Below are 18,194 nucleotides of genomic sequence, written 5' to 3'. Positions count from 1 at the left end.
CTTTTGACATTTTTTCTTTCTAGGATCAACATGTTGCTGCCCTGTAGCCTCTCATTCAGTAAAAGATTCCTTCTGTTCATCTAATTCTAGTTAATTATATATTCAATCTATCAATTTATCTGTGAATATCATAAGAAAAACAAACCGAGAATGGCCAAATTAAAATTGAACATGATAGTGAAAGTATGACTTTTTAGTTGCTGAAATATGGGCTTTAAATAATAATATAAGTCATTTCATCGCCGAATGCTAATTTTAATTAACACGCCATTCTAATAATTCAGCAAAAGTAACCCTTTGTAGCTTTGTTAATTAGTTCTTGTTCCACGTTACGCTTCATCTCGCATGTGCAAGCAACCAATGCCAACAAAGCCAGTTTATGTAATGTAAGACAACTTTAACTTGTAGACACCTCAACGCATTTATAACTTGTTTAGATTTATGTTTAATTGATAATAGATAATTTTATTTTAATATTACTAATTATAAATTTAGGTTTGTTTAAGTAAATTAATAAGAGTAAATATATATTATTTTTTTATAAATAAAATCTCGTTATTTCATTTAAAATATCTCATAAAATGAATGAAAATAAACTCTTATAAGTTTTAAGATGAATTTATATTTAAAGAATCTTTAACGTATTTTAAAAAATATATTTAATATTTATTTTATCATATCACATCATTCATAATATTTATTTGTTTGTTTTCTCTCTCTCTCAAGAGCTATTTTCCATATATAAACCCCACTTCATCACAAACCCAGTGTGAAACCCACACACTTTGAAAAACTTTCACACGTACATGTTACCCTGCACCCACCATGGCTGCCACCATCATAACCACCGCAACCACCACACCCTGCAGAGACGAACCCGACTACGACAGCAGCTCCTCGTCGATCACCGTGCCGGAATCAAGCCGGAGCTGGATGACAAACCTCAGCTTTGGTAGCCGCCGGCGCCGGAGCTCCGTCTCCGTTTGTTCCTCCACCACAGACACGTCTTCGTTCCTGGGTTCACACGCCAAGCCCCACAAGGCCAACCAAGCTGCATGGGAGGCCATGCGGCGGCTCCGCCGCGACAAGGGGCAGGTTGGCCTCGACCACTTCAGGCTCCTGCGGCGGCTCGGAAGCGGTGACATAGGGAACGTTTACCTTTGCCAGATAAGGAACCCTCTTGTGGGGTTGCCACAGTGCTTCTATGCCATGAAAGTTGTGGACAGAGAAGCACTTTCTATAAGGAAGAAACTACAGAGAGCAGAGATGGAGAAGGAGATTTTAGCCATGCTTGATCACCCTTTCTTGCCCACTTTGTACACTGAGTTCGACGCTTCTCATTATTCTTGCTTGGTCATGGAGTTTTGTCCCGGTGGTGACTTGTATGCTGCTCGCCAACGCCAACCTGGGAAGCGGTTTTCCATATCATCCACTAAGTAACCACTTTTTCCTTTGTTAAGCTTCTCTATAGTTCATTTTACCCCTGGTAGTTAAAATTTTGAGAGTAAAGTTTCCCTTTAGTTTACTTTAGCTTTTAACTTTATAAACTGTATTTTTATTTTATTGTTAATGTTACTAAGAAAATGCTTCAATATACATGTGTAATTAACTTCTTATTATAACTATATGAAGATAATAATGTAGGGGTAAATTTTGAAAAATACGCAGGTTTTATGCAGCTGAGACACTCTTGGCATTAGAGTATCTTCACATGATGGGCATAGTGTATAGGGATTTGAAGCCAGAGAATGTGCTTGTGAGAGAGGATGGACACATTATGCTTTCAGATTTTGATCTTTCACTGAAATGTGACGTTGTTCCGAAGCTGTTAAAGAGTAAGACTAGATTGGAACGCAGTATCAAGAGTACAAAGAGATCTGCACCTGCCTGCACTGCCCCCATGCAGCCTGTGCTATCTTGTTTCTCAGCATCAAGCAAGAAAAAGAAACCCACTGTAACAACGGTTATAAGGGAAAATGTTGAAGTTCAAGAACTTGATCCGGAGCTGGTGGCAGAACCAATTGATGCTAAGTCAAAGTCATTTGTAGGGACACATGAGTACTTGGCACCAGAAGTTATTTTGGGACAAGGACATGGGAGTGCAGTGGATTGGTGGACATTTGGGGTGTTCTTGTATGAGATGTTATATGGGAGGACACCTTTCAAAGGTGAAAATAATGAGAAAACTCTTGTAAACATTTTGAAGCAACCATTGGCTTTCCCTAGAATTGCAGTGAGTAGCAGCAAGGAGTTTGAAGAGATGGTGAAAGTTCAAGACCTTATAAGCAAGCTGTTAGTGAAGAATCCAAATAAGAGAATTGGAAGCTGCATGGGTTCTGTTGAGATCAAAAGACATGAGTTCTTCAAGGGTGTAAATTGGGCTTTGATTAGATCAGTTAGGCCCCCTGAGGTCCCTACTGATATGAACAAGATTAGGAGTAGGGTTTTGGTACCAAAACTAAGCAAGACAGACAGGGATCAGCCGTATCAGCTTAGTGCTCATCATTTTGAATACTTCTAACTGAAAAAAATGTAAATAGTTTAGGAAAAATAGTTTTTTCCAAAATATGTGTTTATTTGCCATTAAAGAAAGTAAGGGTTCTTCCCCCCCCCCCCCCCCCCTTGTTTTCTGTTTTTTATTTTCTTTTCCTTTTCTGTACTGATGAGAGAAAGAATTAGAAATTATATGTATGAGTATGACCAAGGCACTATGCATTGAACTCACAGTTTATTCGCTCATAATAATAATATTGTTATGTCTCTCTACCAATAAATTATCAGTAGTTGAGGACTTGTAGGTGTAAAAAAGTGAGATCCCATAATTGTCCTAATGTGATTCTTATGAAAGGTTACGAAGTCATGTGATGACAATAATTACACTTCTCATTGATGATAAAATTGCAGGGAAGAAAAGGGAAAAATCACTTTATTTTAACAATACTTTATAACATTGTATACTTTTCTCGTATGGCTATTTTCGCATCTGCGCATTCACATGTCCTTTTCACCGAATGAAGAAAAGAAAGAAAAAGGAAATTGTTTTATGGGCTCTTTTTTCTCATTGTTTTTGGTAAAATGTAAAATGTGAATTGTAGTGATTATCTACAGCCCTTTATATTAAGTTGAGGTTCTAAAAGCTCATTTGAGTTTTATGATTGGTAATATTCTTTAGGAGAGAGAAATGTATGTAAACAGCTCTTTCTCAAATCAAGGGTAATGAATGTCCGGATTAGTTAATAATAAAAATTGAAGGATTTGGGAATGTGTTGCTAACAGTAATGATGAGGTGAGAGGGAATAAAAGGAGTGCAGGCTGTGTGGACCATTTTGAAAATGCAGTAAAAAATGACTGCAATAATTTGATCTTAACATCTAAACCAAAGGAACCCAATCAAAATCCAAGAGGAATCCTTTTCTTACCTAAAGTATCAATAAATCAAATAATAATATCTACTATGAGTCAGTGCATATGGATGAGACCCCAAAGCACTGGTGCTCTCTTCCATAGCAGCCCGAATAACAATGAATATTCATTAGGTACTTGGAATCCCTTATCTCTTTCTCCCTGCATAGTGAAAAAGAAAGGGAGCATTTTCCTCTTCGGAGTAAAACTTTCGTTTTTACAGAATTATAATTAAAAACTTGCATGATTTATCCGTATATAGAGAGAACAACAAATAGCAATTTTGAGTCATACAACGACATTTTGTTGTGACTTAGACAAAAAAATATTAGTAATTATTTCTTCATTTTTAGACATTTTTGAAAAGTAAACAATTTTTTTTTTCATATATAGTTGTATCCAAACATGCATTAGTTGGTAATATTTTATGTGGACGGATTTTATGTTACTTTCAAGCAAAGATTAACTTCACAAGTAAAGAAAATATAAGAAGAACTTGTGGAAGAATAAAAAAAATCTTAACATAAAATTACTAGCAACAGAAACATGATGAAAATGAAACTACAACCCTTTAACTCAAAAACATGTTAGTGACTTTCTCCCTCCACAAAGGAGAGGTTCCTAATTCGACCCACATCCTCTGTCATTTAAGTGGTAACTTTTGTCATATATCACTAAAAGGAAGACAGCATAAGCACCATTTAGATTTGCATTCTAATGGAGTACAGCATTATAATGGGCAAGCATCAGCTTTTATCATGTCATTGATTCAGTTCTTTAAACATGAATGAGCTGTAAGATGTGTGTGCCGAAATAGTCAAGTACTCAAATGACTTTTTCTCATTTTTCCTTTTGGCTTTTTGTTCTCTTTTAGAGGTTAAATCTTGAGGTGAAGTGAAGATGAAGCAGTTAATGTCAGTAGTTCAGTGGTTGTTGTTTTAGCTACAAGGTATGGTTGAGGTTGAATCTCGTGACCTTGAAGCTTGCTCTCAATGCAGGCAAAATTGGCTTCGACAATTTCATTTGTTTACTTCTCATTAGAGTTGCTGTGACTTTTTTTTTTCATAATTTTGTGAATTTTTATTTTAATTATTTTAGATGTTAACTTTTAACTTTTTTTTAAATTCAATACTTTTAATCATTCGTAACTATTAAATGATGACACAGTTGAATAAAAACTTGTCACATATCAATTTATTGTGAAACTACATTACTGGGAGAAAACAAAATAAAAAGTTTGAAAAATTTAAGGAATAAAACGGAAAAATAAAATATAAAAAAATATTTAAGTTTATTTTTAAAAAAATTTATCAGTATTTTTACTAGTGAAAATTTTATTCGATACATTAATTATGTAGATAAACAGATAGATTTAGTTAAAGTGTACTGATAAACAATGTATGAATATTTCATAAATATAGAATTAAGATGTGATCGAGTTACCTGAATAAAATGGTAGACTGATACCGTACTCTGAGAGATAATGCATTTGTTACCATTCCTTTGAGCACAGAACATAAAATCTAAAGTTTCAGCAAATATTTAGCTTTTAATGTGTATCAGGTGTGTTATGTGAAAAAGCTCAATTATGTTGGAGGCATTATAGCAATCCAACCCAACTAATATGATTTGATAGTTCTTTTTTCTTTTGTTGTTGGATCTCCCTCGTTAGTCGTGATCTCACCCCTTCTTTTTGGAACCAACATACATATGGATTATGGACGCACTCAAAATTTACCTTTATTTTGAGTGTAAAACTTATGCGAGTCACAACTATTTGGCGTGGTAAGCATTGGAAAGAATTTAACTTTAATTATCAACTACAACAAACTAGAACAGTTCTCCTCATATTTCAATGCCTAAAATGTAACATTAAGAAAAGAAAATTCATCTAAGCTCTAATGGAATAAATTGTTAAATTAGTCTTCGTAATAAAAAAAGTAATATAAATTTAAATACACCTTTCTTTATAAGTTAAAAATAACTTATTTTTTCAAATTTTAAAAATGTTAAATGAAAGAGTTTCTAAAAATATATATATATATATTTTTAACTCTTAAAAAATTAATTTATCTTACGATTTAATATTTAATTCTTATAAATACTTATTTAGAAATTTATCTACTGGTATTATTTTGTAGACCCAGAAATGTTAATTCAATGTGGGCTCTTGGAGTATTAGCGGATGTGAGCTTGAAACAGCAAAGGGAATATTCATTTAGAAAAAATATTTTCAGTTTGGATAATTTTTTTATAGAATAAATTAATATAAAAAATAAACAAATTCTTATAAATTAATATAGAATAAATATTTTCACTTATTTAATTTTTTAAAATTTTAAAATATAATTTATTTCTAACTTACGAGGGAGGTTATATTTATTTTTTATTTTAAATTTTTCTCTTCCCAAGTATTTTTTAAAAGTTTATCCAAACTAAATTATAATAATTTAAAAAATTAATAACTCATTTAAGCTTCTATTTTAAAATATTGTATACTCATTAAGATAAAAGTTGAGTATTATATGACATATTTATATGTGTGATAACACTGACTATAAATGTAATTTAGGGAGAAGAACTGAAAAGCACCCTTGCTCCCCTGATGAGTCCCAGTCCTGTGTTAGTATTAGGAAAAGAGATTTCTTAAACTCACGTCTTACCCAACTCCACTTTGGTTTAAATAATTGAATAAAACTTTCAATTGACTAAGCTTTACCAAATACTGCAAAACGGTAAAACTCAGTGGGCTTTGGAGGGACCATAAACCACCCACCAACAGGAATGAATAATTTGAAATTAGATTAGTGTTATATTGTTCTAATTGTCACTAACCCTATTATAATTGACCAAATCAAAGATGCATGTTAAAGAAAAATTGAAATTATTAGAATAGCATAAACGACTACTAAAACTAAAAAGAAATTATAGATATTAACTTTTCATTTGATAACAAGATGAGTAAAATACCAGAAAAAAGGAACGAAACCTCTCGTTGAATTTTTTTTTGTTGGTAAAATTTTGTTTTAATAAATTAAATTAATAATGTATATATTGATATTATATATCAATTTTTTATATTAATAACGTTATTTATTAGTATAATACATCATAATGTTATTGTAGATATGTAATACTTTTATTAATATACATCAATACACACTTATATAAAAGAGTGCCGTTTCCTCAATATATGGAAATTTTGCTGTCATTTATTTTGCTTTAGATTTTTATAATATAATGTACTCTGAATACATTAAAGCTTCGTTAATATATTATATTGATTAAGAAAGTTTGTTGGCATCTGATAAAGACTAAAGTGTAGCCTCCGTACATTCAATTTGATGGCTGTGGGCTCTGACTCTCTATTTGGAGTCGCCGGTATTAAACTAGCTTCTGAATTCCAAAATGAAACCTATTATTTATTTATTTATTTTTAATTATTACAATATTTTACGTCATAAAAATTATATAAATTTTTATTAATTAATAAAAATATAATTTAATGCATAATATAATTATATATTATAATTTTGATAATTTTTAAGACTTATTTAAAATAAATTATGAATATCTTTTTAATATCTTGTGACTTTGTTGTTTCTAACTTATTTTAATAATTTTTTAGTTTAAATTATTAAAATAAATTGATTATATCTCATTTTATAAATTATATATTAAATTTAATATATAAATTGTTTTTATAAAAAACATTAAATAAATGTTTAAATAAATCGTTATTCAAACATACCTTATTAATTTTTTTATTTTTATTTTAAATATATTAATAAATTATTATTTTTAATTATATATATTATTAAAATAATTTTCATATGATAAAAAAATTTGATGGTTGACTAAAGGACAGTCTTGATATATATTAGAAAAATATAAAGTGATGATCAAGTTAGTATAAAAGTAAATTTTATTAAATTTATTTATCTGAATAATTTATAAAATATAAATTTAACAAATATAACTCTTAAATATTATTATATTAATATATTGATAATTTATATTAATTTTAAAATAAAATATATTTATTTAATAGAATATTAATTATTGTTAAATTTAATTTATTTATATGAAACTATTAATTTATAATTAAATTAATAAAAAATATCATTCGTATAAAAGATAATGTTCCATTCTAAGGAATCTGATAGGAATAAAAAGTAGTTATCCTCGTACAGTACCAAACATTACCTTAAAATAAACTAAGAGACATTTGGAAGAAACATCACTTGCCACTTTTCACCCCTTCGATCGTCCCTTCCGGGCCTTGTAGTGGACTAACTGGCATCCTATCCTAGCCCATGAGATTTAGTAGTATTAAAAAAGCAACCATTTATAGACCAAAAACCCACATTTTATTATATTTTAAAGAAAGCTTATACACTAATTAATCATTGCATTAACTATGATTCATTCTAAAAGAAAATTTCATTAAAATAATTAAAATTTTACAGAAAAGGCAATGAAATAATATAATTTTAAAACAATAATTACTCATATAATTAATTCACTTTGAATATCATTAGTATATATAGCGATCTATTCTATGATTCTCCCTCTCCTTTAATGTCTCTTTTACCATCACCGTTCTACTTTCTTTCTTTCTTTCGTTTTTCACTTTTTAATAATTGTTGGCCGGAAAGATATCTACGTATGACTCTACATGATCTCTTCCATTGTTCTAAAGTCTCCAACTTTAATTTGCTTTTGGCATTCAACGCAGAATAAAGATATATGGATATCGTAGTCTTAATTTGCACAGGATCAGTAACGTGAGCAATGACACGGATGTTGAACTCAAGTATTAGTTTTTCTTCTAATCTAACGTTATGCTACCTAGGTATTCAACCTAGTACTTCATGAATTGTTGGTAGACAGCAATAGCAGCGATATTTAATTAATTTTGCATTGTGAATACCTGTGACTGTGTCTAATTAATTTATTAATGTGGCATTGTGTAGTGTAAGATATCACCGATTCATGTTAGTGCGGCATAAAATTACTAAATTCGCACTTATACTTTTTATCTTTTGTTAGAGTTTAATAAACTTAAAAATGTAGATTATTTATTTAATAAACACTCCACATATGCATTCTAACAAAATATGTATTTACTATCATATCAATATTAGTTACATGTTTTGAGAAAATTTAAAAACCTTTGCGCATCACTTACAAATTCAAGTATTTCTTCACTCAAGAATTATAATGAATAATAAATAAATACTCGTTTTTAAAGACGGGCTATTATTCTAGTAATTCCTCACTCTTGTCTTAAACTTGGATGCTTCAACATTTTATTCAAGACCCCCTTTATATACAGTGATGGAGAGTATGTCTTTCTTCAAAAACAGATAAGTGCATGTAGCCTTATCACATTTTAAGGCCAATATTAAAATATGCTATTTTCTTCTTCTAAAGATGATCACCCTAAGCTTCTCCATAAGTTAAGAAACAATTTTATCTTCCTTTATTTTATTTTAAAATTTAAATTCTTATTCTTATCAATATATAAGTTTGCATGTTTACCGACGCACCTTATACACGTTAGGATTTTGAATTCAACTTTTATTCAAAGAAAAGAAAATATTTCTTTCTTATCAAAACAAAAATAAAAATAAAGAGTATAAGAGGTGTTCTAACCTATGATACAGTTAAACAAATATCAGTTAATATACAATAACCTTTCAAACACTTTATAACAAAACTAATATTTTAACTTTTGAAGTTATCTAATTCTAAGAGCAAACCTTATAATATTTGATCGACTTTTTGATAACCAAATGGATCAAACTCCTGTGAACAATAAATGCTTCAACTCTTCGCCTTGTACCGAATCAAACCATATAACAAAACAAAAAGAAGTCCTTAAAAGATTGATTAATTTCTGATTACTTCTTTCAGAGATGGGTATTTTTAACTATAAGAATTCTAACTCTTGAAAATAAATATTTATTCATTAACTGATAAAGCAAAATATAAGTCCAAAAAAAGCTTATACAATTTGGTTTAAATCGGATGACCCTACAATTATTTTTATTTGAACTATAGGTGGTGGTGTTCTCTTCCCGTCAATGTGCAGTTGAGACTTGAGAGTGTCTCGAGAGGGAGTTCGAGAGGCAATAGAAAGCCAACGAGGGAAGTCCAAACTCAAACTTATTATTAATATCTTAAGGCTAAAAGTTTTGTTTGGAGTATGGAATAATTTTGAGGAAAAATAAATTCAAAAAATAATTTTAGAGGTCAAAGTTTGATGCTTTTGTTTGATAACTCTCTAGATCTTTTAAGCTATGTATGAATTTTATGTTAAGGAAAGGAGAGAAGAGAGAAGTTACTGATCTTTAATTCTTATTTAAAAGTTAATTAGACATGAAAGGGTTAGAAATTTTTTCTAAATTTTCAAAATCTTTCTAATTAGATATATATAAAATTTATTTATTTTCATAAAAATTGTACTCAAACTTCACTATAGATATAAACATTTTCAGACTAATTAGTCTTAAGGCTTCCTTGCATTTGTTGGCATAAGTTTACCTTACTTTGGATTATTTTATTTGACCTTTTTACTTTTAAATTATCTTGTTTTATATATATACTTTTCAATTGCATGTGCCTCGCACGTGATTGGAAACCATCCCCAAAAATGAACCCCAGTGATCTTACATATATTGTTTCGTTCGATATGATACACATGTCGTCACCGGTTAATCACACGTATCAAAAGAGACAAAAAACAATTAATTTAGATAAAAATATAAATGAATATAATATAACTTGAAAACTAAATTCTTAAGTTGTTTCAAAGTTATGAATGTCATCATATTAATTTTTTAAAAAAAGTTCTTAAAATATTATTTATGTCACACTTTTTTTAAGAAATTTATGTCACCCTATTATTGCATAAAAATGTATAAGATAACATTTAAGATATTTAATAAACTATTTTGATGATATATTTTGTTTAAAAAATTAATATAATGATATCTTCATATCTTTAAAATATTTATTTGGTTGAATTTTACGAAACTAACCTAATATTATTGTATAATAATAATAATAATAATAATAATAATAATAATAATAATAGTAATAGTAATAATAATAATAATAAATTGTGATTGTAATAACAATAAAATTGAAAAAAATATTAATTATTGTGTAACAGTAATAAATGTAATAATTTAATTTTTTTTATATAAAAAAGGATTAAAATATTTATGTAATGAGTTAAGAAATTTTGTGTTATGACTTAAATATATGAAGAAAACTCAACCTAAAAGACTAGTATATTAGATGTGAGAATTTCACGACTTAAATATTACATTGATCATCTTATTTTACTGAACGTAATTTTATTTTTATAATAATATTATGAGTAGGATAAAAATTTCTCCTTAATTTGTTACCATATAGCAATTTTTTTATCATGTACATTCATCTTTTTTATATGTTATTATTTGAGTAATTTTAATATCAAATAAAAATGCCTTTTCCAATTAAACAAAATCTAATAAGACTAAAGCCAATCACACTGCCCAATTTAAGTAGTTAATTTTATCGAATAAAATAATAGGATAAGATTTTTGTTAACATTATTGTAAATAAACCTAACCTCAAAGAAATACTATGTATCTACATATCAACATTTGCAAAGAAATATACTTTAAAGTTATCCAAATTTATATATAAAATATCTTCTTCTTCTTTTTGGAAAAGATATATTTTTTATATATTGAATGAATTTACTTTTAATATATTGTCAATATAATTTATTATTAAATAATTTAAGTATACAAGAATTATAATTTTTAAATTAATCATCATAATATAAGATAATTTAAAATATTTTTATCTTTTGAGTAAATTTTAAATAAATTTACTGAATATGAAGTTTTTTAAATATATTTTTCTGTAATTTTTTATATTATTGAACAATTAAAAATGAATATAATTATGTCTCTTAAAATAATAATATGACAATTCATAATTGAACGTTTATAGTTTTTGTACATTTGATTTAAATTATGAATATATTTTATGATAACTTAAAAAAATTGAATAAACGAAAATAAAATAGTATTAAATAATGAGTAGATTTGAATGCGAAAGATGGCGCAATTATTGAATGTTATATAGTAAAATATTGGAAGGTAGAGAGAATGATGATGTTTTGGGTTTGACAGAATAAAAAGGTGAATGCGGAAATAGCAGAACAGAGATTAGGGCAGTGGCCAACAACATTGCCCAAAAACCATGGCCTCTAAAGAGCCAGTGTTTGCACGTGCTGAGTTGGGACACGTGTTGCAGATGGTGGGTGGGTGGTTAATCCTCTCTTTCATAATTTCTTTATGTGTTTGGTTATTGGGATGAATCTAATCTAATGCCCATGGTTTTTGGCCCTCTTTCGACTAAACCACCACCACCTACTTTTGAACCTTTTCTTTCTCTCACTCTAAATCTACCAACAAAGGGCCACCGGATTGGGGATTGGGGATTGGGGATTGGGGATTGGGGAAACTATAATGTTTTTTCTATTTTATTTTATATGATTAATTATTTCATCTCAACTGATTTCATGATTTTTTATTTTATTTATAAAAATTTATTCAAAATGTCGATGCATTTGTTTGAAGATTGCCTATGGAATAACTTAGATAAATATATAAAAGTACACAAAATATCAATTTTTATAGATTTTTGTGTCCTCCTAGAAACGCGAGTGGATAACGCAAGTACATTGTTTCCTCCTTTCATCAATCAACAAATGAAAACCAAAGATCTACTTTTAATTTAAAAAATATATAAAATTGATATTTAATTTTTTTACTTCAATGTTATTTATTTATTTTGAATTACAATACTGTACTAATTTTATAATACAGATATTTATTTATAATATATGTATTTTTAAATATATATATATATATATATATATATATAAAACTCGTTATTTATTATAATAATAAAATAACATTTTATTATTATATTTTCATTGCTTTAAAATACAAATATCATAATAAATATTTGTATTTCTTAACTTTATATATATATATATATATATATTATCGGGTAAGAGAATTTTTTGTGTGTGCGAGTGAAAAGAAAAAAAATTAAATTATTAGATTTTATAATAAATTCTTAAAATTAAAATATATGAATTACATAAATATTTTATGTGATTTTTTTAATAATTATTCTAATTTTTATAAGTATAACTATTTGTATACGGTTGCAACTTGCAAGGTTTAGATTTACATTTTTTATTCTAATATCAAAATGCTCTTCTCATTAAATACATTTTATATATATATATATATATATATATATATATATATAATTTAATACATTAAAAAAATTAATTTCAAAATAATTTCATAAATTAAATATTATATATTATTAATTTAGATATCTTTTTAATAAAACTCATTTATGGATATTAATTTATATTATTTATTATTGTAAATAAAATTAATTTTATCAAGAAATAAAAATTAATTATACTAATAGGATCCGACATATCAGTATCTCAGTATCGAAATTGCGCACATGCACGAATTTGGATAAAACTAATAGCATTTACAACCTTAAGAATAAAAAAGTAGGAGTACTTCGGGAACAGCAAAAGAATCAACCGACAGAAACAGAAACCCAAGTGAAAACAACTGTCTATGGACAGTGGATTTCAGCTGAAACCATCAAACTCCCTTCTGCCACACTGCCACCCTTCTCTTCTTTGGAAACATTGTTGAGTTAATGACATTTTCTCTCCAACTCAGTATAAATATATCAGCAACTTCAACAACTCTTCATCCAAAGCTACTTCGGCAATTCATCTGTTTCCTGAGACTTCTTCCATTATTAGCTTTTGTTCAATTAGATTTTTGAAGATGGCCAAGAGAAATGTTGCTGCTAATTCTCCTTTTGAGAGGACTAGCTTGGCTTCTCTGGATCAAAAGTTGGCCATGGCCAAGCGCTGTTCTCATGGTAATGTATATCTCCATAAGATAAATCCGAATAATGGCCTCGAGCATTTCTCCTCTTGAATGATAAGTTTTGGACAATAAATGCAGTTTCAATGGTCATTTATGAAATTTACAAAATTTTCCATATCTGAAAGTTGCTTGATCTTAAATTTACATTTTTCATTTCATGTGTAAACAGAGGGCGTGATGGCAGGAGCTAAGGCAGCTGTTGTTGCTACCATTGCCACTGCCATTCCAACAGTAAGTACTCTTTCTACCTATTCGATTTTCTTTTGGTTTATTCAGCTTTTTCTGACAAAGTTTTCATGATAAGTTTTAAAATAACAGCCTTCAGTATTCTAAGAGAATTTGTAAATAGCTAACTGGAATTATGCTTGAAATGCAGCTGGCTAGTGTAAGGATGCTACCTTGGGCAAGAGCCAACCTCAATCACACTGCTCAAGCTCTCATAATATCCACTGGTTAGCTTACTCATCCATTGTGCTGCAATGACCAACACATAGCCTTTGTCTTATTTAGTCATCTAACTCCCATATTATGTTTGCAGTGGCGGGAGCAGCATATTTCATAGTAGCTGACAAGACCGTTTTGGCAACTGCAAGAAAGAACTCCTTCAACCCGCCCTCCAGTGCATGAATTCCAAATTGATATCTAGGATATTGGATTCGGCTGCACTACATTGGGATATCTTAGCATTATCCCAATCGTGAACTCATCATATATGTATATGTATCTATAATAAAGAAGGGTTTGCATTTCAATAGTGAGAGCGCACTTATGTACCAATCATCAGTTAATTACATGAATGCAAATTATTCACGATTGACCTTTCTTTTTACGCAAGTGCATATGTTATATACCATTGAGCGGATCGATAAAGTTTCACCAGCAATCATTACATGAGCAAAACCCGTCTTTAAAATGGTGAAAACGATTTCTATCTCTTGCAATTATTTCCCTATTGAAGATCTTAGATATTAGCTTGGTGGCGGAATGGCAATTTACACAAACACGAAGATTCTTCACGATCCTAATTGTAGTCCCAGGTTTTGTGCTTATCAAACCAAAAGCAATGGCCAACTTCTCACTGTGCTGACTCAAAGCTCCTTCCTTCCACTCCTCATCAATATCATAGAGAACCTCAGAAGTATCAGGCACAAACCCAGACTCCTCCAAAAGCTTATCTACCTCATCCAACATTCTATAAATTTTTTCACTCTGGGGATGGAACTTATCACCAACAAGGAACTCATGAACTACACCATCTAACTCTATAGACGTGCAACCGGGAACTTTCTTCATTCCTTTGTCATTTAACCTAGTTCTGATCCTTGCTACATCATCCCATTTGCCAGCGCCAGCATATATGTTTGACAAAAGCACGTATGCCCCCGGATTTTCTGGCTCTAACTGAAATAGGCGTTCAGCAACATATTCACCCCATTCAACCTGTCCATGAACCCTACATGCATTAAGCAGAGAACCCCAAATAGCTCCATCTGGCTCCATTTCCATATTTCTCATCATGATCTTTGCTTCTTCGAACTTCCCAGCTCTACCCAGGAGATCTATCATGCAACCATAGTGTTGCAATTTCGGTGAGATTCTGTAATCTTGGATCATTGAACTAAAATGCTGGTGTCCAAGATCCACCAAACCGGCTTGGGTACAAGCAGACAATACTCCAACAAATGTGATATCATCGGGTTGGAATCCCTCGTTGACCATTTCTGAGAAAAACCCAAGAGCCCTCTCTGCATGTCCGTTCATGGCTAACCCTGATATCATGGCATTCCAAGAAGCCAAACTTCTACAATGCATACTTCTAAACACTTGTTCCGCCACATCAATGCAGCCACACTTTGCATACATGTCGATGAGACTTGTCCAAAGGGAAATATTATTCGTTCTTTTCAAGTTTTTATCTATATATGCATGAACCCACTTGCCAAGATCAAGAGCACCAAGGCAAGCACAAGCTGGAAGAATGGCCAAGAAGGTTACATCATTAGGCGTCACGTTTGATCTAAGCATGAGCTCGAACAGTGCCAAGGCTTCTCCATAGAAATTCAAGTAAGAATAACCACCAATCATAGTATTCCACGAAATGACATCCTTTATTTGTATCCCATCAAAAAACTCACGAGCCGTGTCAATTTTCCCACACTTGGAATACATATCAATGAGTGCATTAGTAAGGTGAAGATCTGACCCAAGCCCATTATCCCTAATCCACGAACCGACCCAGTTTCCCAACTCAAGCGATCCCAAGTGCCCGCAAGCAGAAAGTACACTCACCATTGTACTCTGATTGGGCGACACGTTAGCCTCCTGCATGAGGGTAAAACAACCCAATGCTTCTTCAAAGCGACCACTCTGAACATACCCTGCAATCATGGCATTCCACGACACCACATCTTTGGCGGGAATTTTATCAAAAAGCCGTCGAGCATCATCCACGTAACCCTCGGAGACATACCCAGTAACAAGAGCGGTGAAAGAAACCGCATCTCTAAGAGTACTTTTATCAAACACCAAGCGTGCACAAGTTAACTCACCAACAGAAGAATACATGTGAATAATGGAAGAGTGGACATGTGGGTGAGAGTGAAGGGCAAGCTTAAGAACATGAGCGTGAAGCTGTTTCCCTTCATGGGTAGCTCTGGCTTTGGCGCAAGACTTGAAAAGGAAAGGGAAAGTGTGGGAATTGGGTTGCACCCCAGAGTGCAACATGCCAACATAGAGTTGAAAGGAGGAAATGGGAGAGAGAGTGAATGAGTGGCCACGAATGAGGGTGTTCCAGACGAAGTGGTTGGGTTGGTGAAGGGAATGGAAGAGGGAGAGAGCGTAAGAGAGGTCGCCGGAGGGAGAAACGGCGCAAAACTCGATGAGTTTGCTCTGGGCGAAAACGGTGTTGTGGAGACCCGTTTTGACAAAGAGTGAGTGAATTTGTTTGAGGGTGTTGATGTTGTTGCATTTGGCGAGGAGATAGAGATAAGGGTGTTGTTGGAGAAGCTTGTAAGGTGGATCCGAGGAGGGAAGAAAGTGAAGAATGGAATTGGAAGGAGACAGTGATGACACCACCATTATCTTTCAACCTTTCTTGTGGTTGCTTCCCACTGCCACCCAAAAGAATAGCGATAAGGCTTCATCATCCTAAAGAAAACTTAAATTACCATTGCAAGTCGATGTCTCTGTCAATTCAAAATTAAATTTAAGTTACTTCGCAATATAATATCTGATAATCAATCAGTGTAAAATTAATGTGTTAATATCAGTTTCTGCGATAATTCCAATTCGAAAGATGCGTGGCTTATAACTTAACTAAATTGGTTACCCGCCAAAATATTTGTCTAAATCCCAAATTTGTTTACATTGGAGAACGCTTGCAACTCAAATCGACGGTTAGATTGTGGGCTCTTTTTGTATATATGGAAAAAAAAAATACCAAAATATGGAATTTTTAAAAAATAACGAAAATATGACAGTTTTTAAAAATTGTAGATGACATTTTTAGTATTTTAAAAAAAAATTTTATTTTTTTAAAATACATCAATTGCATTTTCTAATTTTTTATATTTTTAAAAAAAGTCATGGATATTTTTTTTAGTTTTTTTATAAATTAATATTTTAAAATCAGCAATGACATTTGTTAATTTTTTTAAATCTCATATTTCAGTATATATTATTTTTAAATATGATATATAAATAAAAAAATCTTAAATTGTGTTTAGTTAAAATGGAAAGAGAAAAAGAAAAAACGGAAAAAAAGAGATAAAATAAATAATGAAAAGAGAATAAAAAATAATTTAGAGAAAAAAGTAAAGTTTTTGTTACTTGTAAAAATAAAGATTAAATTTATGTGTATTATCGTATATATTATTGATATTGTTATCAAATTAAAATTAAATTTATATAACAATATATTAATTTACTCATTTTTAATATTAATTTTAGTGTATAAATTATTAAAATAAAACTTTATTTTTATCTAAGAATAACACTAACCATACTTAAAAACAAATTTCTTTCATTACTTTAATTTTCTTTTATTTTCATAACGAGAGATGTCTTGCACCCTTTCCTAATCCTAAACACCTATCCTACTTTTACTTTGTTAATTTTTTCTTTGAATCAAGTACAAAGATTTATAAAAATTAAAAATTTATGTGGTCAAAATTCAAAATATATTTAAAATCAAAATTATACATGCGGAAAAATCAAGAATGAATTTAAATCTAATTTTAATTAATTTGAAATTGTAAATATAAAATATGAATATTTTTGTTTTCTTAATCGATATTTAAGAAACTTATTAATATTTATCGCACGCATATATTTATAGATAATTGCCAAAATATTAGTGATTTCTTATATTTGATGAGCTATAATCATCACTGACTTTAATAGGCTAGTAATATTTAAAAATCACAGCCATCGTTATATTTAATAATAATTAAAAAAAAAACTGTGCATTTCTGTAACTTCAAAGATGGATATTTTATTCTTCATACCATTGCGAAGTCAGCAAATTTTGTCTTTTTTACCATAAAGTTAATAAGTTTTATAGATTATTCTGATAAAGAAAAATATAAAATAGGAATAGTATATAAATTTTCCATCTTACTGCGATGCATTAAAATATGAAGTGTTTTGACCTTATAAAAATAATGGAATCATATATTTTATTCATAATAATAAAAAGCGAACGTGCTGGTTGTTACTATGCATTAAACACTTTATTCCTCAAACAGAATAATAAAAATATAAATTATAAAGACAGATTATTCCTTG

At 29.9% G+C, this 18,194-nt stretch overlaps 3 protein-coding genes across 3 annotated transcripts; 2 read left to right on the top strand and 1 right to left on the bottom strand.

Annotated features, from left to right (window-relative positions):
* Nucleotides 1–782: 782 nt before the first annotated feature.
* Nucleotides 783–2,576, top strand: LOC113847285 (protein kinase PINOID 2). The gene is made up of 2 exons (XM_027476285.1): nt 783–1,436; nt 1,669–2,576. Exons 1-2 carry the CDS (start codon nt 826–828, stop codon nt 2,519–2,521), a joined length of 1,464 nt encoding a protein of 487 aa, XP_027332086.1. The 5' UTR covers nt 783–825; the 3' UTR covers nt 2,522–2,576.
* A 10,325-nt stretch (nt 2,577–12,901) lies between these two features.
* LOC113846549 (pentatricopeptide repeat-containing protein At1g08070, chloroplastic) lies at nt 12,902–16,536 on the bottom strand. The gene has a single exon (XM_027474958.1). It carries the CDS (start codon nt 16,485–16,487, stop codon nt 14,283–14,285), a length of 2,205 nt encoding a protein of 734 aa, XP_027330759.1. The 5' UTR covers nt 16,488–16,536; the 3' UTR covers nt 12,902–14,282.
* Nucleotides 13,305–14,036, top strand: LOC113846550 (early nodulin-93-like). The gene is made up of 4 exons (XM_027474959.1): nt 13,305–13,401; nt 13,579–13,640; nt 13,786–13,861; nt 13,948–14,036. Exons 1-4 carry the CDS (start codon nt 13,305–13,307, stop codon nt 14,034–14,036), a joined length of 324 nt encoding a protein of 107 aa, XP_027330760.1.
* Nucleotides 16,537–18,194: the final 1,658 nt, after the last annotated feature.

The sequence above is a fragment of the Abrus precatorius genome, unplaced genomic scaffold (genome assembly GCF_003935025.1).
Source record: "Abrus precatorius isolate BTA unplaced genomic scaffold, Abrus_2018 Scaffold8, whole genome shotgun sequence".
NCBI classification, from domain to species: domain Eukaryota; kingdom Viridiplantae; phylum Streptophyta; class Magnoliopsida; order Fabales; family Fabaceae; genus Abrus; species Abrus precatorius.
The sequence above is the reverse complement of the archived record's forward strand: the minus strand, read 5'-3'. Positions and strand labels throughout refer to the sequence as shown.